This window comes from Chlorocebus sabaeus, chromosome X, assembly GCF_047675955.1.
Source record: "Chlorocebus sabaeus isolate Y175 chromosome X, mChlSab1.0.hap1, whole genome shotgun sequence".
NCBI classification, from domain to species: domain Eukaryota; kingdom Metazoa; phylum Chordata; class Mammalia; order Primates; family Cercopithecidae; genus Chlorocebus; species Chlorocebus sabaeus.
The window spans coordinates 1020420-1048106 of record NC_132933.1 but is presented as its reverse complement, the minus strand read 5'-3'; the positions used below and the strand labels follow the sequence as shown (position 1 = coordinate 1048106).

The 27687-nt window shown below is 43.6% G+C and overlaps 1 protein-coding gene across 3 annotated transcripts; it reads right to left on the bottom strand.

The window, feature by feature from the left end:
- Nucleotides 1-55: 55 nt before the first annotated feature.
- MPP1 (MAGUK p55 scaffold protein 1) lies at nt 56-27319 on the bottom strand. 3 transcript variants are annotated; one of them, XM_007993181.3, is made up of 12 exons: nt 27080-27319; nt 13950-14093; nt 13599-13677; nt 12485-12570; nt 11431-11499; nt 8133-8329; nt 7011-7117; nt 5960-6040; nt 4973-5053; nt 3080-3282; nt 2697-2771; nt 56-726 (listed from the first exon to the last, which is right to left on the bottom strand). In XM_007993181.3, the coding sequence occupies exons 1-12, from the start codon at nt 27179-27181 to the stop codon at nt 550-552; spliced, it is 1401 nt and encodes a 466-aa protein (XP_007991372.1). In that variant the 5' UTR covers nt 27182-27319; the 3' UTR covers nt 56-549. The 3 variants fall into 3 exon arrangements, with proteins under 3 accessions (XP_007991372.1, XP_072869380.1, XP_007991373.1); XM_073013279.1 differs by lacking the exon at nt 27080-27319 and adding an exon at nt 25962-26053; XM_007993182.3 differs by lacking the exon at nt 11431-11499 and having other exon boundaries at nt 27080-27317.
- Between the last annotated feature and the right edge of the window lie 368 nt (nt 27320-27687).

Below are 27687 nucleotides of genomic sequence, written 5' to 3'. Positions count from 1 at the left end.
GCTTAAGTGAAATGGACCACATTTCTTTGTGTGGAAACCCAGAGTTACAAGGTCATTGGCATTTTAACACAGCATTTTTATTGCTTTTGAAGGTTTCCCTAGAGCAGACATCATTCTATTGCACAGATGTGTCATTTTGGCATTATAGAAAGTTGCAGTTAAAAACGCTTTCTCCAAAATAAAAAGACAAACGAGATACCAGCATATACAGTTGAAGGCAAAGGAGGGCAGGCTTTAGAGGGATGGAGTCGTTGCTTTTGCTGTGCATCATCATTGATTAGCAGTGACGTTTTGGTAGTACTGCTTACCCCCAATTTCTAGAAATCCTTTTGCAATCCAGATTACTGGGGCCCCATCAGGAAAATCAAATCCCAAGCCTTCAGGAGCCTGAGCAAGAAGACCGAACCCTACTCGCTTAATTAGGATAGCTGCAGAGAGCTGGAAGCTGACACAAAACTAGTTGGAGCAGCCCTGTTTGTCTTAAAGCAAGGGGGGTGGAGTTCCAGATGCTGGAGAGGGGCATACATTGGGTTCCCCCATTCTATAAGCTTAGTAAACCCAGGAGACAGGCACCCACTGTGGAGAACTGCATGCTTGGTCGAAGGCTTCTTGTAATTTCTTAAGGGTTTCATCAACACTATTATTGACCAGTGAGAGGTCAAAGTAGTGAGCGTACTGGCTGCGGATGGCCTCAGAGTCCTTCTGCAGCTGCTGCAGGGCTTCTGTCTGCAAAGAAGAAAGCCACAGATGAAGCAAGCTGCACCACCCCCAGCCCAGAGAGGCCAGTGACAGATTTTAAAGAGCAACTGTTAGCGCTGCTCAGCTGTGCATCATACTTGAAGAGTCAAACTTGGAAGACATTGTGAAAGAATGTTAATATAGGGCATGAAGAGGCAATCTCAAAAGACCATGGCAATTCTCAGAGGATCTCAAGCTAACCCTGACCAATCAGAGCCCTCTGGAGAACCAATAGCTATGCAGAGACAGCATGGACTTCACCAGCATCTCCTATTAATGCCGTTTGAACATGGAAGAGCCATTTCAACAACCACCAGAGCTGCAATACTAAAACAAAGATAAAGGTGATTTTGTTTTGTTTTGTTTTGAGATAGAGTCTTGCTCTGTGGCCCAGGCTGGAGTACAGTGGCACAATCTTGGCTCACTGCAACCTCTGCCTGCTGGGTTCAAGCAATTCTTGTGCCTCAGCCTCCCGAGTAGCTGGGATTACAGGCGTGCGCCACCACATCTGGCTAATTTTTGTATTTTTAGTAGAGACAGGGTTTTGCCATGTTGGCCAGGCTGGTCTCGAACTTTGGACCTCAGGTGATCCGCCCGCCTCGGCCTCTCAAAGTGCTGGGATTACAGGCGTGAGCCACTGCACCCAGTCAGATAAAGGTGATTTCTAATCCCAGAGCACACCTGTAATCCCAGCACTTTGGAAGGCCGAGGCAAGATGATTGCTTGAGCACAGGAGTTCAAGACCAGCCTGGACAACACAGTGAGACCCCATTTCTACAAAAAACAAAATTTAAAAATGTGTGTGTATATATCTCACGACTCTTTCTTTGACCTAAAACCAAGCAGCCATGAAAGACAAATTATGTAACTACATAAAAGTAAAAATGTCTGCATAGCAAAAAGACATGCCAAATTGGGAAAAAAAAAATTACAGCTGATACTACAAAGGGCTAATTACCCTAATACAGACTTCCTATACATCAAAGGCCAATAACTCAGCAGAAAAATGAGCTAAGGACATGACCAGATAATTCTCAGAAAAGGCAATACAAATTGCTCTTCATATGAAAAAGTACCCAATCATCTCTTTTAGTAAAAAAGAATGAGATACCATTTTTCCCGCCAGTAGCCTGGCAAAAAAAGAAAAGACAACATGCTACAGGCAAAGAGAAACAAGCACTCTCACAGGTGGTTGGAGGGACTACAAATCCTAAAGGAGTGGTTTGGCAGTCCCTGTCCAAATTCTAAGTGCATGTGCTCTTGGACCCAGTGATCCTACTTGGAGTTTTTCCTACAGATATATTTGCACACATATGCTATATGCACAGGGCTACTGATTGCAGTATTCTTTATAATCAGTGTTTGAAAGCAACCCAAATGGCTATCAACAGGTGAATGGTTAAGTCATTACACATGCATGCAGTAGAAGACCATGCAGCTATTGAGAAAAAGAGTTCCTCACACCCTGATAGGGAAAGGTGTCCATTGTTCAATGAAAAAGCACAGTGTAGCAAAGTGCATGGGTAGGGCTGGGCAGAGGAGCAGGGCAGGCTTTTCAATATATTCCTGGCCCCTCTGTCTTTCCTCACAGCCATACTGCACCCCAGGGCAGGTTCAGTGCCACCTCTGTCCATCACAGCTTCCCCTGCCAGAGCCTGCATCCCACCAGTATCAGGATCTGCTCAACTGTCCATCTCTACCCCTGGAACTGTGTGCCTCCGGGACAATGACTGGGTCTGGTTTGTTTTGTCCCCATTACCTGTCATAGGCACCAGCCTAGCTAGTGGTTTAAGAGCTCGAATGAATGTGCATGCCCTTTGGCTTCTTGGCCCTGGAGGAAGCCCAGCTGGAGCTGTGACCTCCAGCCAGCACTCTGGCCAATGACCTGGACTGAAGTCCTAGTCTGGGCAGGCCCGGAGAAAGTGAATTCCTACCCAACCCACACAACCTCTCCTCACCTGAGTGCCCTGGTCAGTAGGTGCAATGAATACGATGAAAGGTGAAAGTTCTGCTGTCCGAACAATTTTCAGGGTCTAGGAAAAAAAAAAAAGAAGGGGAGGAAGGAAGAAAAGGAAAGTGAAAACAAAAAACAAAACAAAACAAAAAACCTGCATAGCTGTCATAATGGATTCCTTCTAAATTAGCAGCTTTGAACTTTACCAATACTACTTTCCATCTTTCCCAGTACTACTGTCCTTGTTCCAGGCTGACCCCATTAAAAGTGCTGAAGCAATCCTGAGCTCCCAGAAGATTCCCAAGGAGCACTATCTTTTTCAGCACTCTCTTCGCCATCCCTTGTGTGGCTGAGCCCATCCGTCCCTGCCCTTCCGTGCCTACCCACCTGGGGCTCAATGTCAAGGATGGCAATCTTGTCTTGCTTATGAATCTGGTGCACTGTTTCAAATTTGGTGCCAAACATGTTGCCTTGGTAGCTGCCAAACTCCAAGAACTCATTGGCAGAGATGTTCCTTGTCATCTCCTCTGTTGAGATAAAGTGGTACTCCTTCCCATCTTCCTCACTCTTCCTTGGCGGCCGTGTTGTATCTGTGTACAAGAGCCCAAATCCCTGACAAACTCCAGGTCCTCACCCTTTCATGAGGGCTTGGACCATGGTTGTCTGTATTGAAATCCTAGCTGCCTTTGGTGCATTGACTTTAATACAGGGGTTCCTGAAGAGCTGATGCTCGAAAGTGATGTACACCAGGAAATCCCTCCATCTGCCCAGGACACATTCAATTTTTAAGGGGCAAAGCCTAACATAGAAAATTCCTATTATCATTTTCCCTAGATGAAGTTACATCTCTCAAACTTCCAAATCTAGGAATATTGAAACTCAGAAATGAAAACAGCAGAAAATATTTTTAAAACAGATCTATAGACTATGCTCAGGATCTCTTGGAAATATATTTAAGGTTTCCTTTTCATGACTTGGAAAGAAGAGTACTTTAGTTTACTCTCAGCTCATGTTGTTAAAAGTTGGACTATTTTCTATTACTTGTATAAACTGTCTAATCAGTAAAATATGCTCCAGATATTGTAGTTTGAAACACAATCCTCCCAACCTCCCCTCTTTCCATCTTCCATTGACTGTCTACTTTGCCTCCCAGATCACACTTGTCTCTCACCTGGCCCCTTCTCCTCAATCTACAACCACGTGTGATTCTCTTGAAGGAGGAGCCTGTACTGGTTATTTCTGCTTCCCCACTCACTCCTGGGGCCATTTGCTTTCTGCTCCTAATGCGAACCTGGAATAAGTCTATGTCCCTCCGGCAAGGAGACAACTTTCAATGATCCATGTGTAAAAAAGCAAAATGAAGAAAGAATAATAATAATAAAAAAAACAATATGAGGTTTAGAATCTGGTTTTCTATTTTGCTTAGCAGTACAGTAATTCCTCACTTAATATTATTATCAGTAGGTTCTTGGAAAATGTGACTTTAAGTGAAATCACATGCAGTTGGTCCTTGAATAACACGGTTTAGTTCAACTTCATTTCATTGTATTGTTGATGAGTAAAAAAACTGTTTCTTGTTATATGTCATTTCACTTAAAGTCACAGTCTTCGAAGAGCCTATTGACAATATTAAGCGAGGAATGACTGTATTTCTTTCTGGGAACATACACAACTATAGCATGCAGCATCACTTCTGGAATGGAAGAGTTATCAAATTCACCTGATCACCGGCGCTACTCTCCTCCGTATCTAGGACTGCTGTTGAGATAGTTTGGGCCTTTCCTAGGCACTGCTTTGATTTAGAAGACATTCCATGAAAATGAGAGGCAGCCTGAATATCAAGAGTGGGCTAGCTAAGGAAATCCACCAAGGACATCCACTCAGTGGACTATAAAACCATTCTCAAAGAGAATTAGGCAAATTGCAGGGAAACATGAGAAAATGTTTAAAAAGTAAAATGACAAAGTTATATGTATAAACTTTAATACTTAGTAATTTTTAAGGCAGTATAAAATGTTTACTATAGCTTCTGTTATGTAGACAAACAGCACGAATAACAATAAGAAAACAGTTATTCTGTTAGGTGGAGGAATTGTGGGCACAAATTTTTTTCTTTCCATATTTAGTTTTAATAATCAAACATTTAAAATAAAATAATTAAAAAAAATAAAATAACACTATGGTATTTCAGATGGAGAGTGGTACTGTGATAAAAAGTGCTACTGATGCCCTGTCCTTCAGCCTGTCACCTCCCCTCCACAGTGCCTATGAGCTACTTACATGGGGCAGGGTACATAAACTTCTCCGGATTCTGGCTGAGCAGGGCATTCTTAATGTGGCTGCGACCCACCCCACTGGCTCCTGTGTAGAGAGAGAACATCTTTTGGAAAACGGGGAGAGGAGCAGGGATCGGGGATAAGATACAGATTTTCCTCTCTCGGCACTCAAAGCTGCCAACAGGTGAACATGAGTTCGGGTTCCATGTGGGCTGGGGTCAGGGCCTTTAAGCTGTCAGAAGATTTGGGGCCACCAAGGGGCTTCAGGTCCTTTTTTCCATTTCGGGGAGAAGGCTCTTTCTGAGGACTAAGGGTTGGGACTCAGAATGTAACTGTCACTTCTGCAGAGGAGCCAGCAAACACATGAGGCTTTCTGGTTATTTTCTAAAATTTCTTCAAAATTAATGGAACTGAATTTAAGCCACTGTTTTTACTAGAAATTTTACCAAAACTTCTAGTTTAATGTAGATCCTCTAACCAACTAAAGTTTCAACTCTAAAGACAGGAAGGTGAGCAGCCCGCCAGAGGCAAAGCCTGCATACCTGGGTTTGAAGCAAGGACTTACTCTGTTTCAGGTCAGAGTCACTGCTTGGGGGAAGGGAGCTTCCAAGGCTTATATGGGTGACTGACAGCTCAGAATACTAACAAAATGCTAGGGAAGCACTCCAACATATTTGCTTTAAAAAGCATATTACTGCCAGTGGACAGATGAACAAAGAGCAAAACCTTGTTTCGGACCTGCCAGCATGAAACCTAACCAAAAAGAATTCGTTGCTAAATAGTAGAGAAACTTATAAGGTTTAGTTTCACTTGTGAGGTGGACCCAGATGGGGTGCATGTGAGGATTCAGAAAATTCCTTACACCTGCTCTATGTGGAGAACCCAAGAGACCTCACTTATTTTCTTCCTCACTGCCTTTTTTTGGGGTGGGCACATGATGCAGGCAGGAAAATAAAGACAGAAATGTGCAAATGGGGCAATGAGAAGATACCGATCAGCACCAGGGTCTTCCTCTTGAATGCAGGGAGCCGAACGACTTCCTCGTAGGAAACAACATCCAACTGATCAAAAACTAGAGACAAAGAAAACCAAGCAGTGTTCATTTCCAGAGCTGGGAAGAACAGTGTTCCACACTCTGAAGTGGGAAAGAACCTCACGATATCTCAACAAGCAGGGAGGAAGTGACTAGAGATGAGGCCAGGGAGGTTGGTGTGAAGGAAGGACTTCGGACTGTATTTTTAGTGTGGTGAGGGAATTTTGAGCACAGGAGTTTATCTAACTTTTGGACCCTCTCTTCCTGCTTGCTCTATCTCTCTGAGCCAACTTTTCTTGTCTCCTGTCCTCATCTCTTCTCTATAGTTTCAGTATCAGATGTTCCCTTGGCACTTAGAGCTGAAGAATGCCAACGCTATCTCTGTTCTGCCTGAATGTCCCTTATCTTAGAAGATACTGAAACTATAGAGAAGAGATGAGGACAGGAGACCTGCTCAAGATGGAGACCTGGTGTCATCCTGACTCTCCACCCCCTCACCTGCTCACAACCCAAGACTGCCACGATCATTCCCTGGCTGGTGGTGTGCATGTGACATCTCAGAAAGAGAAATGCAGATGGAAAGCTGACCGTGTGAATTCTCTGCTCAAAACCCTTCACTAGCTCCACAGTCTGTAGTACAAAATTTAAAACGCTAGGGAGGGTGCACGAAGCTCCTATGACCTGGTCCTGGCCTCTCCCTCTGGCCTGTGTTCTTGCCCCACTTCTCCTCTCCCACCACAGATATTCTGGCCACATCTACTTCTGTGTGAGGGGTGGGGTGATGAGTAGGTGTAGGCAGACCACTAGTCCTCCTTTACCTCCACTGGTCTGACTGCGGCAAGCTTGTGAAGATGGATTCAATAAAAAGAAACCAGAATAAATTATATGCTTTATGTAGAATGTGCCTTCCGCTGCACACTGCACCACCTCCCCTTTTCTGCTGGTTACAGAGACTGGGAAACACACGAATGCTGGAGGAGCCTGGGGCAAGAAGGCTCAGAAAGCTTACTCGAGCTGTGCTTGGCCAGATATTTGTCTTTGTACTTCTTCTTCTTTCCAAAGGGACTGCAGCTCGGGGCTTCGCTAGGAGCTGACTGAGCTATACTTGCCACTCGCCTGGTAGGAAAAGACAATCAAGGGGTCAGCTTTCCTCCCCCTCCCCTCATAACCCCCTAGTCACTCATTCCCTAATCCCCTTCACTCTCTGAGTGTCCGTTACAGTGGGACATAATGTGTGCAAAGCGCCCCATACGCTGTTTGGTGCATCTTGCACTGTGCCCTGCCCTCAGTCAGGGACCTGGCCCCTTGAGTCTGTGTCATCCAGTACCTGTCAGCACATTCTGGACACAACGCACAAACAACGTGCTTTCTTTGGTCTAGACCATAAAGGTCTCAAACCTTTATGACCCTACCTCACTCTAAGAAATACACTGTACATTGCAAGCCAGTATTACACATACATCTATAAACAAAACACATACACACACCCCACACATATATATCTAAAACAACTGCTTCACAAAACAATAACTTGTATTACTACATGTAATAGATTCTAATATTTCTATTCAATGTCAACCGCACAAGGGTTGTAATCTTTACACTGGGGTAATTTTGCACAGGCAGAGGGAGGCTCAGTGTTGGATATGTTATAGTTTGGAACTGTTTTGTGAATTTTTCTGTGAGCAATCTGACTCGGGGACAGAAATTATTTCTTCTACGTACCAGAAATATGCCTAAAGGACACATACTTAAATGTGCCTGTTTTCTGCAGGACTCCAAGGAAATCCCAGAAACAGTATGGCTGGTAGAAGCGCACTAGCTTGGGAGATAGGAGACCAGGGAGGGCTCTGTCCCAGCACTGTCATGTGCTTTGTAACTATGGGGAAAACGTTTAAGGAAGCAAGAGGCCCACATAGGAATGAAGAGCTATTTGGGCTCCCTTGCCTGTAGTTGCCTCTCAGCCCAGCTTATCAACTCATGGTTAAACCCTCCCCCACCCATTATGCCAGGAAATCTAGGAGGTCTCCTTGGTCGAGAAACAGAAACTACAAACAAAATGACAGATTTTCTGAAGCTAAGTTATTTGTGGCAGGCACATGGCCCTTCCACCTGCACAAAAATGGCTCACCATTCCTGCAGTTCAGGGGAAGGGATCAATCCTGCTGACTCCTTGGAGGAGCCTTCCACCCGTCCCTGCCACCAATTGCTGTCATCCTTGTTGATAATCTGGATAATGTCCCCAGTAGCAAACTTCAGTCCCGCCTCCTTGCAAGGGATCAGATTGTCCTTTTTGGGATCATAGTCAAACTGTGCTCTCATGAACATCTAAAAAGAAGGCAAAAGGAACTGCAGGCGGCAGCTTCAAAAGAAACACCAGCATCAGAGTATGTCCTACTGTAAACAAATTGGGTCAAGATACACAAATCTGACAAGAATCTTACAATTTCTCTCTGCAACAGAGATGTAAAAACGCCAAACAAAATATTAGCAAGTCAAATTTAGCTATGTATACAAAGTATAATAAATCACACCCAAACAGGATCTAGTTCAGCAATATAAGAAGGTTTACTACCTGAAGGCCAATAAATTCACCACATTCACATAAAAATGGAAAAAGATCATATGATCCCCTCAATAGATGCAGAAAAAGCCTATGATAACATTCAAAACCCATTCAAGATTAAAATTCTTAGCAAACTTGGAATAGAAGGGAAGTTCTTTATTGTGAGAAAGAATACCTACAAAAACCCTACATCCAGCGTCATACTTCTCAGTGAAAGATTAAAAGCTTTACCCCCTTTTTTTTAAAGGACATGGGTCTTGCTATGTTACCCAGGTTGGTCTCGAACTCCTGGGCTCAAGCAATCCACCCGCCTTGGCCTCCCAAAGTGCTAGGATTACAGGCGTGAGCCACCACACCTGGCCAGCTTTCCCTTTAAGATGGAAAAATAAACAAAAATGCCTGCTATCATCACTTCCACTGAGATATGGTACAGATGCCTCTTTTATCCAAATTGACATGCAGGTTTGGCATAGGGATAAACAAACAGTACAATGGAAAAGAATAAATAGGCCTGTAAATATTACTCATGACAAAAGTGATGGTGTACAGTAAATGATACTGGTTCAATTGGTATCCATATGGAAAAACTGGAATCTTGACCTCTTACCTTACAATATGTATAACAATGAATCCCAGATGGGTTGTGGATCCAAATGTGAAAAATCAAACAAGTAAGCATTTAGAAGAAAACATAGGAGAATATCTTCTTAACCTTGTAGTAAGTAAAAACTTTTAAAACAAGACGTGCCGGGCGCGGTGGCTCACGCCTGTAATCCCAGCACTTTGGGAGGCCGAGACGGGCGGATCACAAGGTCAGGAGATCGAGACCATCCTGGCGAACACGGTGAAACCCCGTCTCTACTAAAAAATACAAAAAACTAGCCGGGCGAGGTGGCGGGCGCCCGTAGTCCCAGCTACTCGGGAGGCTGAGGCAGGAGAATGGCGTAAACCCGGGAGGCGGAGCTTGTAGTGAGCCGAGTTCGTGCCACTGCACTCCAGCCTGGGCGACAGAGCAAAGACTCCGTCTCAAAAAAAAAAAAAAAAAAAAACAACAAAAAAAAACAAGACGTAAAAAGTGCTAATCAGAAAAAAGTGGTAGATTGGATTTCATTAAAATTGAGAGTTTCTAGTCATCTACAGGAACCATGAAGAAAATAAGCCACAGAAGAAGAGAACATACTTGGACTCTTATCCAGAATATATGAGGAACTCCTACAAATCAAATCAGTGAAAAGCCTTGAATCGGTATCTTACAAAAGAGGATACCCAAGTGGAAAAAAAACATATAAAAAGGAGTTTACCCTCACTAGTCATTAGAGAATTTTTAGAATCACAATGTGATACCACCATCAGGATGGCCAAAGGGCGAAAAAAAAACCAAACAAATCAGAGAATGGTAAGTATTGGTGAGAATATAGAATAACCAGAACCGTCATACTATGCAGCTGGGGATGTCACATGGTTCAGCTACTTTGGAATACTATTTGGCAATATCATCTAAAGATGAAGACACACATATGCTACAACCTGGCAATTCTACTCTCAAAAGAAAGGCATAGATGTATGCACAAAACACATGCATAAAAATCATATGATTTTTCTCCATTTTTCTGTTAACGTGGTGAATTCATTGCCCTTCAGGCAGTAAATCTTCTCATATTGCTGAATTAGATCCTGTTTGGTTAATGGCAGCACTTCGTAAGACCAAAAAAGCTGACTGAATCAATTGTAGCATGTTCATACAATGAATGAATGAGAATGAAGCAATATAGGCGATTCCCATAAACATAATACTGAGTGAATAAAATGAGACACCAAAGAATTCATACTGTATAATTCAATGTTAATACATTTCAAAAAGGGGCAAAACTCATCCCTGCTGTTAGAAGTCAGGGTTATGGTGGGCCTTGAGGAAACAGGCATGGTGGGGCTGGGGGCGGTGGTCTTAGGCTGCTGGCATATTCTGTCTCTTGAGCTGGGTGCTGGTTGCATGGGTGTATTCAGTTTGTGAAAAATTCATCCAGTTTTATACTTGTGATGTGTGCCCTTTGTTGAATATATACCCATATATGCCAAAACTTCAATTTAAAAGTTTACTTAAGAAAATTATACCATCATACTACAAGTAACCTGCAATAGAAACTTCAGATGTATTCTTTTAAATATCTCCTTCTTCCACATTGACTTGCCATGGCCCTGTCCAATCTATTCCTCTACTGGCTGATGAGCTGTGTGCAAACTGGGAACCATTTCTCTTTATGTCACCTCCATGTTCTAGCACAGTACTTTGTACATGGTAGATCCTCAATAAATTGTCAATGAGTGCTCAACAGATTCTATCTTCTTTCTTTCTTTACTTCGCCACTATCAATCACAGGGCTTTATTATTGCTATTTTAAAAGCTATTTGCCAATTTGCTTGGTGAAAACTGGTGTCCCATGCATATTTCAATTTGCATTTCTTTGATGACAGGTAAGATAAAATATTTTTTTCATATGTTCAACGCTCATTTGTAGTTTTCATCCTGTGAATGATCTCTTCATTCCCTTTACCCATTTTCCTCTTGGAGTTGTATTGATTCCTTAACATCTGTAGAATAAGATTACCCTCTCCCTTCCTACCTGATCACTAGCAGCAAAGGCTCATTCATTCTCTACTACTGTCGTCACTATGTTCTCCCTTGAGGAAAGGGGAATGGGCTCCTGTATTTTATACCAGGCAGGGAATAATGGGACCCTGAGCCAAGCAGCTACACACTTGTGAGATACTTAGAACTTATCCCTTATAATCAAATTTCAAAGAATACAAGACAAATGGCCCAACTCCTGCCATCATGACAACAGAGAAAATGGTGCCCACCCACCTGTAGTGCAGGAAGACGGCTTTGCTGGTTGGGAATTACTTTTAATGAGATCATTCCTTTGGTTTCTTTCTATTTAAAAAAATGGACATAAAATTGTACAGAAAACTCAGTTGAATGATGTGATCATTCATTCAAAGTCCCAGGTTTTTTTCCCCAACAACCATCTTTACATTTTGAGATTCTGTAGGACAATTCCTCCTTTAATACAAAAGTATCATATGCCCCATAAAGCAGCATAACAATATGAAGACATGCAAAGAGTAACAAAGAAAAGCTAACTAAAGACTTTTCTGAGCTGGGCACGGTGGCTTACGCCTGTTGTAATCCCAGCTCTTTGGGAGGCTGAGGTGGGTGCATCGTCTGAGATCAGGAGTTCGAGACTAGCCTGGCCAACATGGTGAAACCCCGTCTCTACTAAAAATGCAAAAATTAGCCAGGCGTGATGGTGGGTACCTGTAATCCCAGCTACTCGGGAGGATGAGGCAGGAGAATCGCTTGAACCCAGGAAGCGGAGGTTGCAGTGAGCCGAGATCACGCCATTGCACTCCAGCCTGGGTGACGGAGCGAAACTCCATCTCAAAAAATAAATAAATAAATAAATAAATAAATAAATAAATAAATAAAAACTTTTCCTCCCCAAAAAGTCCCGAAGAAGTTCCTAAAAATGAACTACGGCACATATATATCCAAGCCTTTCCCCATACCAATGAAAGGATTACAAATATTTACATACATTATACATATACATACATATGTATTGTTTGTTTTTAACAAAAATGGGATTCTACTATACACATGATAACTTGCTTTACTTCATTTGGCATTACTTCATGGAATACCAGATTGATGTTCGGGGTTATTTGCCCTGCTTTAGAATTTTATGAAATAAAGGCAGAAAATTATCATTTCTTACACAAAATAAAGACTAGCAGTGAAAAGAGCCCCCTCAAGAAGGTACAAATACTTTGACAGAAAGACGAGGTCACTGATACCAATGTGGATCAGCACTTATGGAGACAATGGAAGGTCTTCATCTAGCATAGAAAATACCCACCATCGCCTTCTGCAGCTGATCCACTGAATGATTAGTCACATTTGTGCCATTGATTTCTAGGATCTCATCCCCCACGTGAAGAGAGCCTGCCATGAAATGAAAAATCAATCCACAAAAGAACAAAAGTTCAAACAGGAGCTGTCGATGTAACTCAAGATACCACAGAAGAGAAACCAGGATTTACAGCATGTTATGAAACAGATTGTGTCAAATACTCAGGATTGAAAACATTTGACTTGACAGTTTAAGATGGTCTCATCCTCCTTGGCCTCAGTAGTCCAATAGCACAGTAAAACACCTTGTCCTCAAATTCCTGGAACTAGAGTGGCTACTGACTCCAGACTATGATACAGATGTATATACTAAAAAGAATAACAAAGGCCGGGCGCGGTGGCTCAAGCCTGTAATCCCAGCACTTTGGGAGGCCGAGACAGGCGGATCACGAGGTCAGGAGATCGAGACCATCCTGGCTAACCCGGTGAAACCCCGTCTCTACTAAAAAAATACAAGGAACTGGCCGGGCGGGGTGGCGGGCGCCTGTAGTCCCAGCTACTCAGGAGGCTGAGGCAGGAGAATGGCGTGGGCCCGGGAGGCGGAGCTTGCAGTGAGCCGAGATCCGGCCACTGCACTCCAGCCTGGGCGACAGAGCGAGACTCCGTCTCAAAAAATAAAAAAATAAAAAAAAATAAAAAATAAAAGAATAACAAAGCAAGGCAAAGAACTCAGTACTCCTCTTTCACCAGCAAGCTCCATGTTTCTTTGTTGTTTAGCTCAAACTCCAAAATGCTACCAAATGGTACTGCTGTCCTTTCCGAGTCTAATGCAATGGGTGGCATGTGGCAATTGTTCAAATATTAACTACTAGAAAAATATTGGTATAAATAGGTGTGAAAGAAGGCTCAGATAGAGAGATGGTCGCACTGGGCAATTCACATAGAGATCTTATCATGTAGTGATTCTACAGAGCCAGTTATTAAGCTACAAAAAGTCTCTTGGCACACTCACAAAAATGCTACCAGTTTGGAGGATTGTAAGCTTCATGCCCCACACCACTGAACAGGGAGTAAATTATTAATCCCTGAATAAAACCCCACCCAGAGCTCCCACAGAGTACCTTGTCTATGGATCATGCCACCATGAAGAATTCTGGCCACTGTACAGGACTGTTTTTCATTCAGCTTCAGAGTGATTCCCTGAAATAAAGATAATGGCATGATAAGCTTTATTTTAAGGTCTTTCTGAGGTTATTTTAGAAATAACTTATGGCAATTTCTCAGGAAAAGCATTTTCTATTTATACCCAGGATAGTCCTCAGCTAGAACAGGCATGAAGCCTGCTTTGAGGAGGAATTTGAGATGAGGATGAAAAGACAATATTGGGGTTGGCCAATTCCCTAACTCCATGAGCAGCCTCCTTCACTGGGCCAGAAGAGTCACTGGTGAGCAACAATAGGACGAGGGATTACCATGGGCTCTTCTGTGACCTTCTCAATCTGTATGAGTCGTACTTTCCGCACCTCCTGTCCCTTGACTTGGGCAGGGCTACCTGGGGCAGGAGACCCGTTGGTGTACATGTCCTCAGTCACAGTATTCAATGGATGTGATACAGCCTGTCAAGTCAAAACAACAAAGCAATGTGTGAAATCAGGAGCAAGGCCCACAGTCAGTCCACAATCTGCAATTCTAACATTCAAAAGCTCTGAAAACTTATTTCATAAGTTTGGCCTCATTCTTATTTGAATTAACATGAAGCTGTTTGTAAGCTTTATTTCTCCAACTTAATAGACATGTTAGCCAAGTGTGGTAGTGTGCACCTGTAGTCCCAGCTATAGTCCCAGGGCAACAGAGCGAGACCCTGTCTCTAAAAATAAGTAAAACAGACATGTTTATCTAGGTTGCTGCAGAAATATTAATGTGCCTTGATTTACATGGTGCTCCCCTGGATCCTACTTGGGGGATTACATAATATATAACAAAATTAGAAAGATTCTGAATCCTGCAGCACCTCAGGCTCCAAGGGTTTCTGGCATGTCCCCTTCTCCTCTGTATTTCCTTGAACAACCTGATGCTCTCAGTCACACAGCAGCAAAGGTAATTCAGGTTAACATCAGTTTCTCATGAATCACCTCTTAGGCTACAAAGAACTTCTACCTGTACAATTAGGTGCTTAGGACTGGACCCCAAACCACGGTGATGACAATAATACATTGCCACTGTGACTCCTTCCCCTAATCTCAAAGACAGCAAAGCTAAATGAGTTACTCTACCAGGCAGCAAGACCTCTTCATTATAAATCTAAAGTAATTCAAGGCACTGTGGTAAGAAGAAAGATAAAAGACCAATGTAATGGAACAGAAAGTGCAAAAACAGAGCCATACATTTATAGTCAGGTGACTCTGCAGTGAACTCAAGCCAATGACATGCATGCTGAAGCTTTCAGGGGTAAAGTGCTCTGATATCTGAAAATTATTTGAAATACCAGGAAAAAAAGGTAGACAGATGGGCAGTTTTTGGATAGAAATGTGATAAAGCAAACATAGCAACATGTTAATTGTAGAATCTAGGAGATGTGGCTATATGGGTGTTACTATACAATTCTTTCATCTTTTTGGCGCCATTCCAAGAGCAGCAAGTACCCTTTTAAAATATTATAAAATTTAATTTTGAACCATTTGAGCTTAATCTAAAGACTTTATTTTCCTTTACCCATAAGTGTCTCTACATGTTAGGAACGAGCATTTTCAAAACTGAAAATTTAACATTGACACAATATTGTCATCTGGTCCTCAGTTCATATCTAAATTTTGCCAACCCTTTCAAGAATGTCCTTTATAGCTATATATTTCTTCCCCAGTACAGAATCCAATCTAGGACTTTTTGGTCCCAGAATCCAATCTAGGACCAGAATCCAATCATGCATTTTTCACATTTCCTTACTCTTCCTTAATTTGGAAAATTTCTTCTTTCATGACCTTGACATTCTTGAAGAGTACACACCTGTTATTTTGTAGATGTCTCTCAGTTTGGGTTTATCATCTGATGTTTTTTTAAAGATTAGATTGGGATTTTGCATTTTTGGCAGGAATTCCAGGAAAGTAGTGGTGTGCCCTTTCCAGAACAACACTATTCTTAAAAGCCCAAACCTGAAAATACCCCAAAAGTCCATCAACAGTAGAATGGATAAACTGTGGCATATCCAGTGGATATCCCACATCAATGGGAATGAATGGCTACTGCTACACCACAACATGGTGGATCACCTGTGGATCACTCACAGGTGATTGCTCTCTTCTCCTTAAAACACTCCTTCTCAGTTTGCTTTGCTGGTCTTTCCTCATCTTACTGATCTGTTAATGTCTAAGAAGCCCAGGGCCTGGGGTAAGAGCAATCACAATGGGGAAAAACTATGGAAACCTCTGAAAACGCTCCCTTCCCACCCCAGATAAAATATTAAATCAAAAATAATATAGCCACTTGGAGGAGGAGGAGGAGGAGGAGGAGGAGGAGGAGGAGGAGGAGGAGGAGGTATATGCCTGAAGTGGGCTTATGGAAGGATCTGCTGAAAATAGAGGATAGCTGCATTCCAGTCATACCCAGAGGTGACCCTCAAAACAGTAAGGAGGGAAGATCTTCCCAATAGGCAGAACTGTGAGGAGTGTGCCATTCACTGTGTGGGGAAGGAGAAGGGTCCCTAGAAGGGAATACATGTATTCCTGAGCAGTGTCCACTGGCCTGCCCAAAGCCTAAAAAAGGACTAGAAGACGAGAGACAAGGAAGTCTGGAGTAGAGGCTTACATCATTTCTAAGGGACTCTGATTTCTAAGTAGAAACTTTGATAAGATAGTGAGGTTTGGGCCAGGTGCAGTGGTTAACACCTGTAATCCCAGCACTTTGGGAGGCCAAGGTGGGGAGATCACTAAAGCCCAGGAGTTTGAGACCAGCCTGGGCAACATGGTGAAACTCCTGCCTCTATAAGAAATTTTGAAATTAGCCGAGTGTAGTGGTGCAAGCCTGTGGTCCCAGCTACTCGGGAGGCTGACACAGGAGGATTGCTTGAGCTCAGGAGTTGAAGGCAGCAGTGAGCCATGATCATACCACTACACTCCAACCTGGGCAACAGAGGAAGACCCTGTCTCAGAAAAAAAACAAAAACAAAAACAAACAAACAAACAAAAACACAACATGGTGAGGTTTGAAGTAATGTTCACTATCAGGTGACCTCAATGAGGGAAGTACTGAGAAAGAGAAACCGCCTTGTCTAGCAACTAGAAACTGCCTTGTCTAGCAACTAGAACTTCAAAAAACTCACATGACACCAAGTCATATGGCATTGCTGTTATAACAAAATTGTCTAAGATAGGCTTATATTAAAAAATTGACTTATGATACCTGGGATACACCATGCAGGTATGAAAAGGAAGTTCTGAGGGTAATCTTGAAGATTTATTGTTAAGCAAAAAATAATAATGATGCGATGAAGGGTATATTAGCTTCATCATAAAGAGTGAAAGAATGATTATATTCATATTTGCTTAAAAATCCATAAACTGGCCAGGCGCAGTGGCTCACACCTGTAATCCCAGCACTTTGGGAGGCTGAGGTGGGAGGATCACTTGAGCCCAGGAGTTTGAGACAAGCCTAGGCAACATAGTAAAACCTTGTCTCTACAAAAAATAAAAAAATTGGCCGGGCATGGTGGTGTGCACCTGTAATCCTAGCTACTCGGGAAGCTGAGGCAGAAGGATTGCTTGAGCCCAGGAGGTCAAGGCTGCGGTGAGCTGTGATTATGCCACTGCACTCTAGCCTGGGTGACAGAGTGAGACCCTGTCTCAAAAAATAAAATAAATAAAATAAAATAAATGAAAATACATAAACTATGTCTGGAAGGAGACATAAGAAACAGTGGTTACTTCTAGGGAAAGGAACTGGGTGGCTATAAGATGGGGTGAGAAGGAAATTGTTTTCACTGTGTATCAAGTTATACCTTTCAAATTATGTATTATGTGCTTGTGTTACTTTAATAAAAGAAATTAGTAAAAGAAGTTTCCAAAGTGATTGGGACTCAGGTTCAAGTACTTGTATGGATCTTGTCCTGCCTCAGCCTTGACCCTGTTTAAGGGGAGGAGGGAAATAGAAACCCACAAAAAGTCATCAGGGTTGAAGGATTTCTTTCTCTTCTTTACTTTTCTTTCTTTCTTTCTTTCTTTCTTTTTTTTTTTTTTTTTTTTGAGAAAGAGTCTCACTCTGTCGCCCAGGCTGGAGTGCAGTGGCATGATCTTGGCTCACTGCAACCTCCACCTTCCGGGTTCAAGCGATTCTCCTGCCTCAGCCTCCAGAGTAGCTGGGATCACAGGCATGTACCACCATACCTGGCTAATTTTTGTATTTTTAGTAGAGACGGGGTTTCACCATGTTGGCCAGGCTGGTCTCCAACTCCTGACCTCAGGTAATCTGCCTGCCTCGGCCTCCCAAATCTACTGGGGTTACAGGCATGAGCCACCACGCCTGGCCAGGATTTCAATAGCTTTCTAGAAGGCAGAAAGCTGACGGAGGAACGACCAAGGAGAGTTGAGACAGCTAGAGCCTAGAATGTGCATACCGGAGGCACCAGCCAAGGGGATAACTGTGCCCTCTGCAGAAAACAGCAGATTCAGGGCTCAGAGGCCCCCAAAAGAAGTGAGGCTTGTGGTTCTTGTCTCATTGGCCAGAACTGTGGAACTCAGCCGTCCCAGCTAAAAAAGAGGCTGGGAAGATTAGTTTAGTTGAGCATCTTGCCATCCCAAACAAGATCAGGGATCTATAAGTGAGAAGTGGGATGTTGGATCGGCAACCAGTTATAACAATATAAAAACCACTTACTGATTTTTACTTTTTAGAACTCACTTGGAAACAAATAACAGACTGTAAATATCACCACCATGACAATATTAAGGTACATATGTACATGATAGGAAGTTGGCAGGTAAAAAGGGGAGAAAAAAACGAAGGGAAGAGGCCTGTAATCTTGTTCTGTTACAAAGTGGGGATTCAAGAAGTAGTATCTGCATTGGTTGGACAATAAATGAAGGAATGAATGCATAATTTAAAGTTCCAAGCCAGGTGTGGTGGCGTGTGCCCGTAGTCCTAGTTACTTGTGAGGCTGAAGCAGGAGGATCGTTTGAGCCCAGGAGGTCAAGGCTGCAGTGAGCTATGATAGCACCACTGCACTCTAGCCTGGGCAACAGAGTGAGACCCTATTTCCAGAAAAAGAAAAGAAAAAGTTCCAAGGGTAACCACCAAAGCAGAAGTTGCAAACTGTTTTATTTCAACCACATGTCTCTGTTTTGTTTAGTAAAAATCAGGGGACTATAACTTCTTTTTAAAGTACCGGAAAATCTGGCACCGCTCTCCAGGTGGCCCCAGCTCTCACATTCCCTACTGATGCCTCATCCAGAAGCCAGTGTTGGCTACCGATCACCCTACACTTGGGGTGTTATTTTTCTTATACATAAGAGTTTTCACTCACTTGGTCCATGTAGGTTACACTAAAAGCATGTCTAGACTTGCCCCTTTAAAAATCATACACATGATGGAAAGGTACAGGCCCATGAAAAGCTAAAACAATTTTGAAAAACAAGACAGTAGGAAGACCCAGTCTGCACAGTTTTGAAACTTACTGTAGTATAGTCTCAATAAAGACTACATGGTAGAGACACGCAGATCAATGGAACAGGATAGGGAACCCAGAAACAGATCCACAGAGATATGCCCAGTTGATTTTTAACAAAGATGCAAAAGCAACTCAATGGTGCTGCAGCAATTGGAAACTCATTGCCAAAAAGGGAAATGCTGACCTGAACTTTACCTTCTAAAATGGATGTGGACTTACATGTAAAGTGCAAAACTAGAAAATATTTTTGGAAAAAATAGAAGAAACTTGTCAGGATCTAGAGCCAGGCAAAAAGTTCCTATACATGACACCAAAAGCAAGATCCATAAAAGGAAAAATTGGTAAATTGGACCGCATCAAAATGAAAAACTCTTGTTCTGTGAAAGCCCATGTGAAGATTATGAAAATACAGCAAGCTACAGACTGGCAGAAACATTTACAAACCACATATCCAATAAAAGACCGGTATATAGAATATAAAAAGAGAGTACTCAATACTCAACAGTAAAAACAATCTAATTAGAAAATGGGCAAAAAACATGAACAGATATTTCACCAAAGAGGATATATAAAGATGGCAAATGAGGATATAAAAAGATATTCAACATCATTAGCCATCAGGGAGAAATGCAAATTAAAAAAACAATGATATGTCACTACACATCTATCAGAACAGCTGAAATAAAAAATAGTGACAATACTCATAACTGGTGAAGCTGAGGGGAAATTGGGTATCTCACACATTGCTGGTGGGAATGTAAGTGATATGGCTTCCTTAGAAAATAGTTGAACACTTTATTAAAAAACCAAACACACAACTACCATACAACCCAGGGATGGCACCTAGAGAAATGGAAATTCATGTCTGTTCAAAAGCCTATACATGAATGCTCATAACAGCTTTATTTACAACAGCCAAAACCTATAAAGAACCAAAATATAGGTGAACAGTTAAACTGTAGTACATCCATACCATAGAACACTTCTCAGCAATTAAAACAAAAAACACTATTGATAGTAAAACAACTTGGGATCCATCTCAAAGGCATTATCCTGACTGAAAGCAAGCTAATCTATCTGAAAACATCACATACTATATGATTCCACTTATATAACAGTCCTGAAATGACAAAATCATAGAGACATTGAACAGAGTAGTGGCTGCAAGGGGTTGCGAGGATGGAGTAGGGAGGAGGACAAGTGTGACTATGAAGCGACAGCAGGAGGGAGGTCTTTGGGGTGATAGAACAGTTCTGTATCTTTATTGTGGTGGTGGGTAGAGGAATTTTATTTTATTTTATTTTATTTATTTTTTGAGGCAGAGTCTTGCTCTTGTTGCCCAGGCTGGAGGGCAATGGCACAATCTCAGCTCACTGTAACCTCAGCTCACTGTAACTAGTTGAACTCCTTTAACTAGTCCCCACATCTCCTCATTACTGACGTATCATAGGAGAAAAGATATGCAGAATTCAATCAATTCTCCTGGCTCAGCCTCCCGAGGAGCTGGGATTACAGGCGGGCACCACCACACCCAGTTAATTCTGTATTTTTAGTAGAGATGGGGTTTCTCCATGTTGGTCAGGCTGGTCTCAAACTCCCAACCTCAGGTGATCCACCCGCCTCAGCCTCCCAAAGTGCTGAGATTACAGGTGTGAGCCACCATGCCCAGCTATGTTATATTCTTCTTATCCAGCTTTATTACAGTGATTGCTTTTTACATGTCAGCCTTTAAATTAAATTAAAGACTCAGCAAAGCTTAGTAGAGGCAGAACACATTTCAGCTAGAAAAGTTCAAGAGTTGCTATCCCAAAGGTTGGTCTTTCAGATGTGCTTATCCATCAAGATGTTCCTCTTTGCGATGACTAAGAGTCATTATCACGCTTACCCAGAAGTTGCAAATGATGACTAAGAAAAACGGAAACTTTCAACGTGGTAACTAAAGTACACACTTGCAACAATAAGTTTTCCAAAAGCAAAGCACAATTTTCTCCCCCATCAACTTGTCCCTGAGCCACCCTGTCTTCATGAGACTCTCAGAAAGGGAGGGTCAGCTTCTCTGAGACCTCATCTTACAGAACTCCTTCAACTAGTCCCCACGTCTCCTCATTACTGACGTATCATAGGAGAAAAGATATGCAGACATATACTGTAAGTGACATGAGTAATGCTGAACAAATAATAAAGGTCAAAGGTACTAGATTCTATTTCTCAGAGGTCACTTCACAACCTCCACATCATCCCCTCAAAGCAGCCACCATCATCTCTACTGGATACAGGAGGCCACAGAGCTATGGCAGGCCTGCCCCTGACCAGTGACAAGGCAGGGCGGAAGTGGCTCTGTTAAGGATGACTGCTGGGATTCAGGAGGAGCCAGGGAATAAACACCCACCCATGACTCCATGTCTGGCCTTTGTTCTGCAGCATCTGGCCTTTAATCAGACAAAGTGCTGGAGTGGCAATGCCTGCCGCTCTGAAAGCCCCTGCGGAGGAAACATCTGCAGGGTTCAAAGGGCAGAGGCAGTTGCTCAAAGGAAGTTGGAATTTAAAAAGAGATGAAAAACAAACTGGGCGGGGGCAGGTGGTGGTAGGGGTAAATAGAGCAGGGGCAACTGAAGTTGGCTTTCTAATCCAAACAATTAGATTAAGTGACAGTGAACATAGGAAAGAACAAACATTTGCTCAGCCTACTGTTAGGCTTTTTGCCAACTGCTCCCACGTGGAGACTTAGAAAGCCAAGTCCAAGACGGCGAGAGGATGCCAGACAGCTGCCCAGCAAGCCCTGGCCCCAGGTGCCCGCAAATTCCCTCTCTTTGCATAGGCAGTATCCTATTCCACTTCGGGAAAAAAACAAGCGAAACTGAGAAAGCCAAGGGTATTCTGAAGTATTAGAAAAAGATTAGCAATGTTTAACCACAAATGAGAGGAACTAGGGAGAGAGGAAGGCCTAAGAGCCAGGATATTCTTGCAGGTACTGTAAAATCATACATTAACCAGGTGCTTTGCTTCTCAGGTACTAAATCCATCTGGGAACACACACATCAACCTAAAGGCCAAGTCTCTAGAGATCCCTTTCCAATGAGCTTTATCTACCCCATGCTTTTAGTACACATGCAAAGGCTTTTGCTTTCACAAGGCCGGGACGGAGGTGGGGAAACAACAGGAAACTCAAGTAGCACCGGTCCACACAGAAGAAACACAAGGCTGCAGATACCTGGTGCTGAGTCCGCCATTAAACCAGTGCCAGAGCTGTGTGCAAATAACAACACTCGTTAAATCAAATGCTCATCCCCATTCTATGGTCAATATTTGAAGACATGAAATGGTTCAGAAACCTGTCTGAGCTTAAAGGATGAGTAAGCCTCAGACTCCAGAGGTTAAACTATAAGCATGGACTTTGGAGTTTGTGCAGGTACAGGGAGAGAATGCGGGTGCTGTGTCGCTCACATAAAGGCTGCCTCTGCACTGTGCAGAATATTCAGAGATGATGACAGGTGCTAAGGAGGAAAATAAAGCAGAAAAGGCCTCGCAAGGAAGATAACTTTTGAGGGAAAACCTATTATGAGTTTTGTTCATGTATATATTTCTTCATATGAAAGAAAAAAAGAAAAGCAAAACTCTATGTTACGAAAGTTCCTCTTCCCCTCCTCTGGCGTCACTTCCTCTACCCCAGCCAATCTTGGAAATATGGCTATTTAGTTTTGCCTTTCTACACTCCACACTCAGAGTTCTTTTTTAGCAACGTTGAAAGGTTAGAGGCAATTCACTGCTTCTGAGAAAACTCTCTGCATCGACTAATTTTGTCTCCCCTCCTGACACTGTCTCCCCTCCTGACACTGTCTCCCCTCCTGACACTGTCTCCCCTCCTGACACTGTCTCAGGACATTTTTGATTGTCACAACTTAGCGGCGAGGTATTATTACTTTTTACAACAGAATTATCAGACCCAAAATGTTAACAGTGCCCAGGTTGGCAAACTCCAATTTAAGGGAATTGATCTTAACCTGAAATATCTGTTCCTGATATTCTATTATACTTCAGTGTCTTGAGTAGGGAGAACAAATGAGTTAGAAAAGAATAGAACGTTCATGATGAAACTCGAATCTACTTAGCCACAATAAAAGCAGATTCTTATCTACAAGGTATCCTAAGCCCTTCTGGTTTTGAAAAAAAAGTCATGAATGGCCAGGGACACTGGCTTATACCTGTAATCCCAGCACTTTGGGAGGCCAAGGCAGGCGGATCACCTGAGATCAGAAGTTTGTGACCAGCCCGGCCAACATGGCGAAAACCCATCTCTACCAAAAATCAAAAATTAGCTGGGTGTGCTGGCAGGTACCTGTAATCCCAGCTAGCTGGGAGACTGAGGCAGGAGAATCGTTTGAAAGTAGGAGACAGAGGTTGCAGTGAGCCAAGACCACGTCACTACACTCCAGCCTGGGCGACAGAGCAAGACTGTGTCTCAAAAAAGAAAAAAAAAAAAAAAAAAGAAGAACAGAAGAAAAGTCATGAAGTTCCTGGAACTGAAGGATAGGAAAGGCTGACTGGCTGAGACCACACCACATACTGGGGAGACTGGGCAGAGGATTGCATAATTTGAAAATTACACTTTACTTTCTAGTATCAGTTCTGTGAAAAGAGAAACCTTGAACAGAAACATTTCCTTTGCAAACGAAACAGCAAGATCCAAGTCTGGAGCAAAAGTTCTTTCTCAGGTGAAATTATAACTAGTCAGAAGCAGAGTCAGTGATCATGCACACCATAGACTCGACCTCCTCCCATCGCAGAAGGTGCCACACCTGGCATGCACCTTGGTGTCTGTGCACAGGCTATTCCCTCTGCCCGAGTGCTATTTGTCAGTTACAGCCTAGGTACTGGGAAATGCAAGAGCCCCACCGTGCTGGGTGCCCCTCCTTGCTCCACAGCGCTCCACGCCTGCCTCTATCACATCACCACCACACTACTCCGTATTTGTTTCTATGTCTGTGTCCTTCCTTATTTGCCTCCTAGTTCCAGCAGCAGACCTGGAGTAGGCAACAAACAACACTGCGTCACACTCAATGGCCACCAGTGGGGAGTAATGCTGCATGTGATGGCCCTAAGAACCAAGAAACAGGTTTTCTTAGTGGAAATTTGCCTGGAGCCTGACTTATCTGTTAGGTGATTTTTTTGATGTGGGATAGGCCTAAGTGAATTTTCAGGGATTCTCAACCTATTGCTTCAGGTCCTGGGGAAAGAGTTGCTTCAAACAGGCCCGAAGAGGAAAGCAGTAACAGGAATTTTACAACTACTTTTATGTGCATTAATGGGCACTACTGTGAAGAACAAGGCCAGAGAGAGCTAATAAAATCAGTTTCTCCATCAACCTGCCTAGACCACATTGAAAAAAAAAATAGTTTATCTAAGGAAGGAGATATACTTAAATAGGGGAGACAGGCTACATTCAAACCTATTGCAAAATTATCTTTAGACAATATTTTTTCAGTATTAAATGTGGATTATAATTGGAAGTGAAACTTTGTGTTTTGAATCGGTAGCCTTTTTCCATAAAGTGACACCTTTAATGAAACTTTCAGCAAAATAATTTTATAATTTCTATTGAAGCCAACAACTTCCTCACGGGTTTTCCTGCTTCAACTCTTGCCACTATAGAAAACCTTTCTGACTGCTACTAATGGGCAGGCAGCTCCTAGGGGATACTGGGTCATTATCCTGGATGTCCCAGTGTGGCTCAAGGTCCTTGTCAAGTATTACCTCACGTAAATGTTGCCACAACCTTCCAAACTTGCCAGTTTCATAAAGGAGAGAAACCTAAGGTACAGAGAGCTCCAGCAGTTTGCCCAAAGCCATGCAGCAAGTGAAAGGCAGAGCTTGGTGCCACAGCAAAGACTGGTAAGAGCCCCAAAGGGAAGGTGAACCTAAAGAAATAAGAAGCTGCAGGTTTGTGGAGTCAAGCCACACTTCATCACGTGAAGATTCTCCCTCAGATGCTCACTTTGCCACAGCTGGATGCTATTTCATTCAGGGATTTAGTAAGTTTTCTTATTTGATCTTCTTCAAATCCTTTAATAAAGACCAAACAAATGAGCTAACTGGTAGACTATCTCCAATATTATAGTATAAACTCAAAGCCCCACAAAACATGCTGTTTACTCAGGGGGTGTGCCCACAACATAACAGTGGTGGTGACAGGGCCTCTTTTCGAAAAGGCAATCTTTCAAGCATGCCCATAAGAGAACACATAGGTTTACATAAGAACCCCGACACAAAATACATCATACTGTAGGATTCTATTTATATAAAATTCCAGAAAAGGCAAATCTATAGTGATAGATCAGTGGTTGCCAGGTTCCAGGTGGAGGAAAGTGACTGACTGCCAAGGGCCACAGGCGAACTTTCTAGAACCCTGAAAATGTTTATTCTTTGTCATGATTGTGATTGTCGTTACATGACTGTATACATTTGTGAAATGTCATCAAACTGCACAATTAAATTTCATGAATTCTACTGTATGCTAACTGTACCTCAATAAGACTTCCAAAAATAAATAAAGAGATTTTAAAAAAACAGTTGAGGCTCAGCCAAGTGAGTACTGACTGTGGGGAAGAAAAAAAATTACAAGTCCAAGTTCATGGGGAATCAGGTAACAGAACTTGTAATTTTGTCTTGTCATCTGTATAACAATAGCATCTTTCACGCCTGTATCATTTCTGCACTCATTTAAATCCAGGCTGTTGCAATCCTGATTTGAAATGACAGGCAGGTGTGAATGCCTCACTCCGAGTGGAATATAAAGGGAAAGGCAATGCGGCGCAGCAGAAAGTACACTGACCTTTGACTCCGCAGACACAAAATCTAGCCTCAGTTCTGATGCCCATTACTTGTTTCCTTGAGTTAATGCCACTCAGTCCAAAGAGTCTACAGCTCTACTGTTTGCCTTACGTTGCAGGGATCTTCAGTTTTCTCATCTGTGAAATCGGAGGGTTACTCTAAATCCCAAATGTCCACCTCTTCAGTCATTTATTAATTGAGGCCTTGCAGTCTAGGAAGGATGTTCATGCTGTGACTTCTAAGCTTCTGCCTGGCTCTCTGGTTCTCTCTGGACATTTTCCCCTTGGGACCTGGCCAGCATGCTGTGAGGAAGGCCAAGCCACAGGGAGAGGCTGCTGGTTGCTTTTCCGGCTCATGGCTCCAAATGAGAGCCAGCATCAACCTCCAGATGAGTAAGTGAGCCGTGTCCCCACCTGACAGACCCTGAATGACGACCACCTTGCTGGGCCCAACCAAAACGAACTATGAGAGACAAGAAAATGCTCAGTGTTGTAAACCAGCGAGTTTGGGAGAGATTTGCCAGCAACAGATAAGCACAACCTACCCTTAGGGCATCTTTGAGGACACAGGTTAATAGCTATTTACCAGCCATCCATCCCTGGAATCTGGATTCCTTGTTCCACCCGCAAATACACACTGGCCACCCTCTTTGCACCACAGCACAAGGGGACCTGCCTAAATGAAGAGGAACAGTGAGTGAGCTGTTTAGAACCAGAAGCTGGCTTTTACAATCATTTGTGCGGATCCAAACACAAGTACTTCAACAACAACCAGGCAGACCTACTCCTTGATGTGTTCCTTAAAGACTTTCTGTTACTCTGACTTCCGTCCACGAGGAAGTTTTCCTTGACCTTAATAAGCTCATTGTCCAGGCCGCTGTCTCTCCTGATTTCCAACTAGAAGGACTGCCGGGGGCAAGGATCCACTGCACCAGCAGCCCGATACGAACCCGGCCGCGCGCTGGCCTTGTCCCCACCCCGCTGGCTATCGCGGCCTCCGGCCTATGGCCAGGATCCGCAAGGTCAGGCCCCCCGGGGACACGGCCCCGCACAGGGAAAGTCCCTAGATGAATAGCCGAGCCCCGGCCCAGCACCCTTGGGACTCGCGGAGCCCGCTCACCTCTGGCCGACTACGCTTCTGCAGCAAGTGCTCCAGGTAGAGGTCGGAGAGCGCCGTGTGCATGCTGCCCCCACTCTCGCCCTCGCTCGCCTTGAGCGTCATCTCGCAGAAGCTGGAACACTGGAACCCAAGACAGGGCAGCGCTGAGAATGAGAGGGCCCCGGGCCTGCGGGGCTGCAGAGACAGCGGGAGACGCGGTGCGGCTGGGCCAGTCACCGCCCCGCAGGCGGTGCGCCGGGCGGGCGTGTACGGAGCTCCGCCCACGCTCCACCCACTCCTGCCCTCGCTCCGCCCATGGAACCCTCCCACGCCCCGGACTCCGCAGCGCCCTGCGCTCTGGGAAGCGGCCCTTAAAGGGCCTGAGGAAGTCGTAGCTGTAGGTGGCCGCGTGAGACGAATCCCCGAAAGATAAGAACGGGGAGGGGGCCCCCAGTTTCTGGCTGGTTGAGCACACGGCCCATGCTCCGTTGGGCCTGAGCCGCCCGGGTGCCCGGCCAAATTCGTGGGGATTGCAGAAAGGCAACAAGGGAAGTCGGAATCGGCCGGCTTAGAGGAGTCTGAAGGATGTAGGTGAACTCTAGACTCTTCCCATAAATTGATGCGGGCGC

Bases quoted from the DNA above. Each gene is read 5' to 3' on its own strand.
- MPP1 (XM_007993181.3), bottom strand. From the start codon at position 27,181: ATGACGCTCAAGGCGAGCGAGGGCGAGAGTGGGGGCAGCATGCACACG. The intron at 12,571-13,598 runs GTACTCTGTGGG...ATTTCATGGCAG, and splicing joins TGGCATGATCCATAGACAAG to GCTCTCTTCACGTGGGGGAT. The intron at 11,500-12,484 runs GTGGGTATTTTC...TTTTTTAAATAG, and splicing joins ATCAGCTGCAGAAGGCGATG to AAAGAAACCAAAGGAATGAT.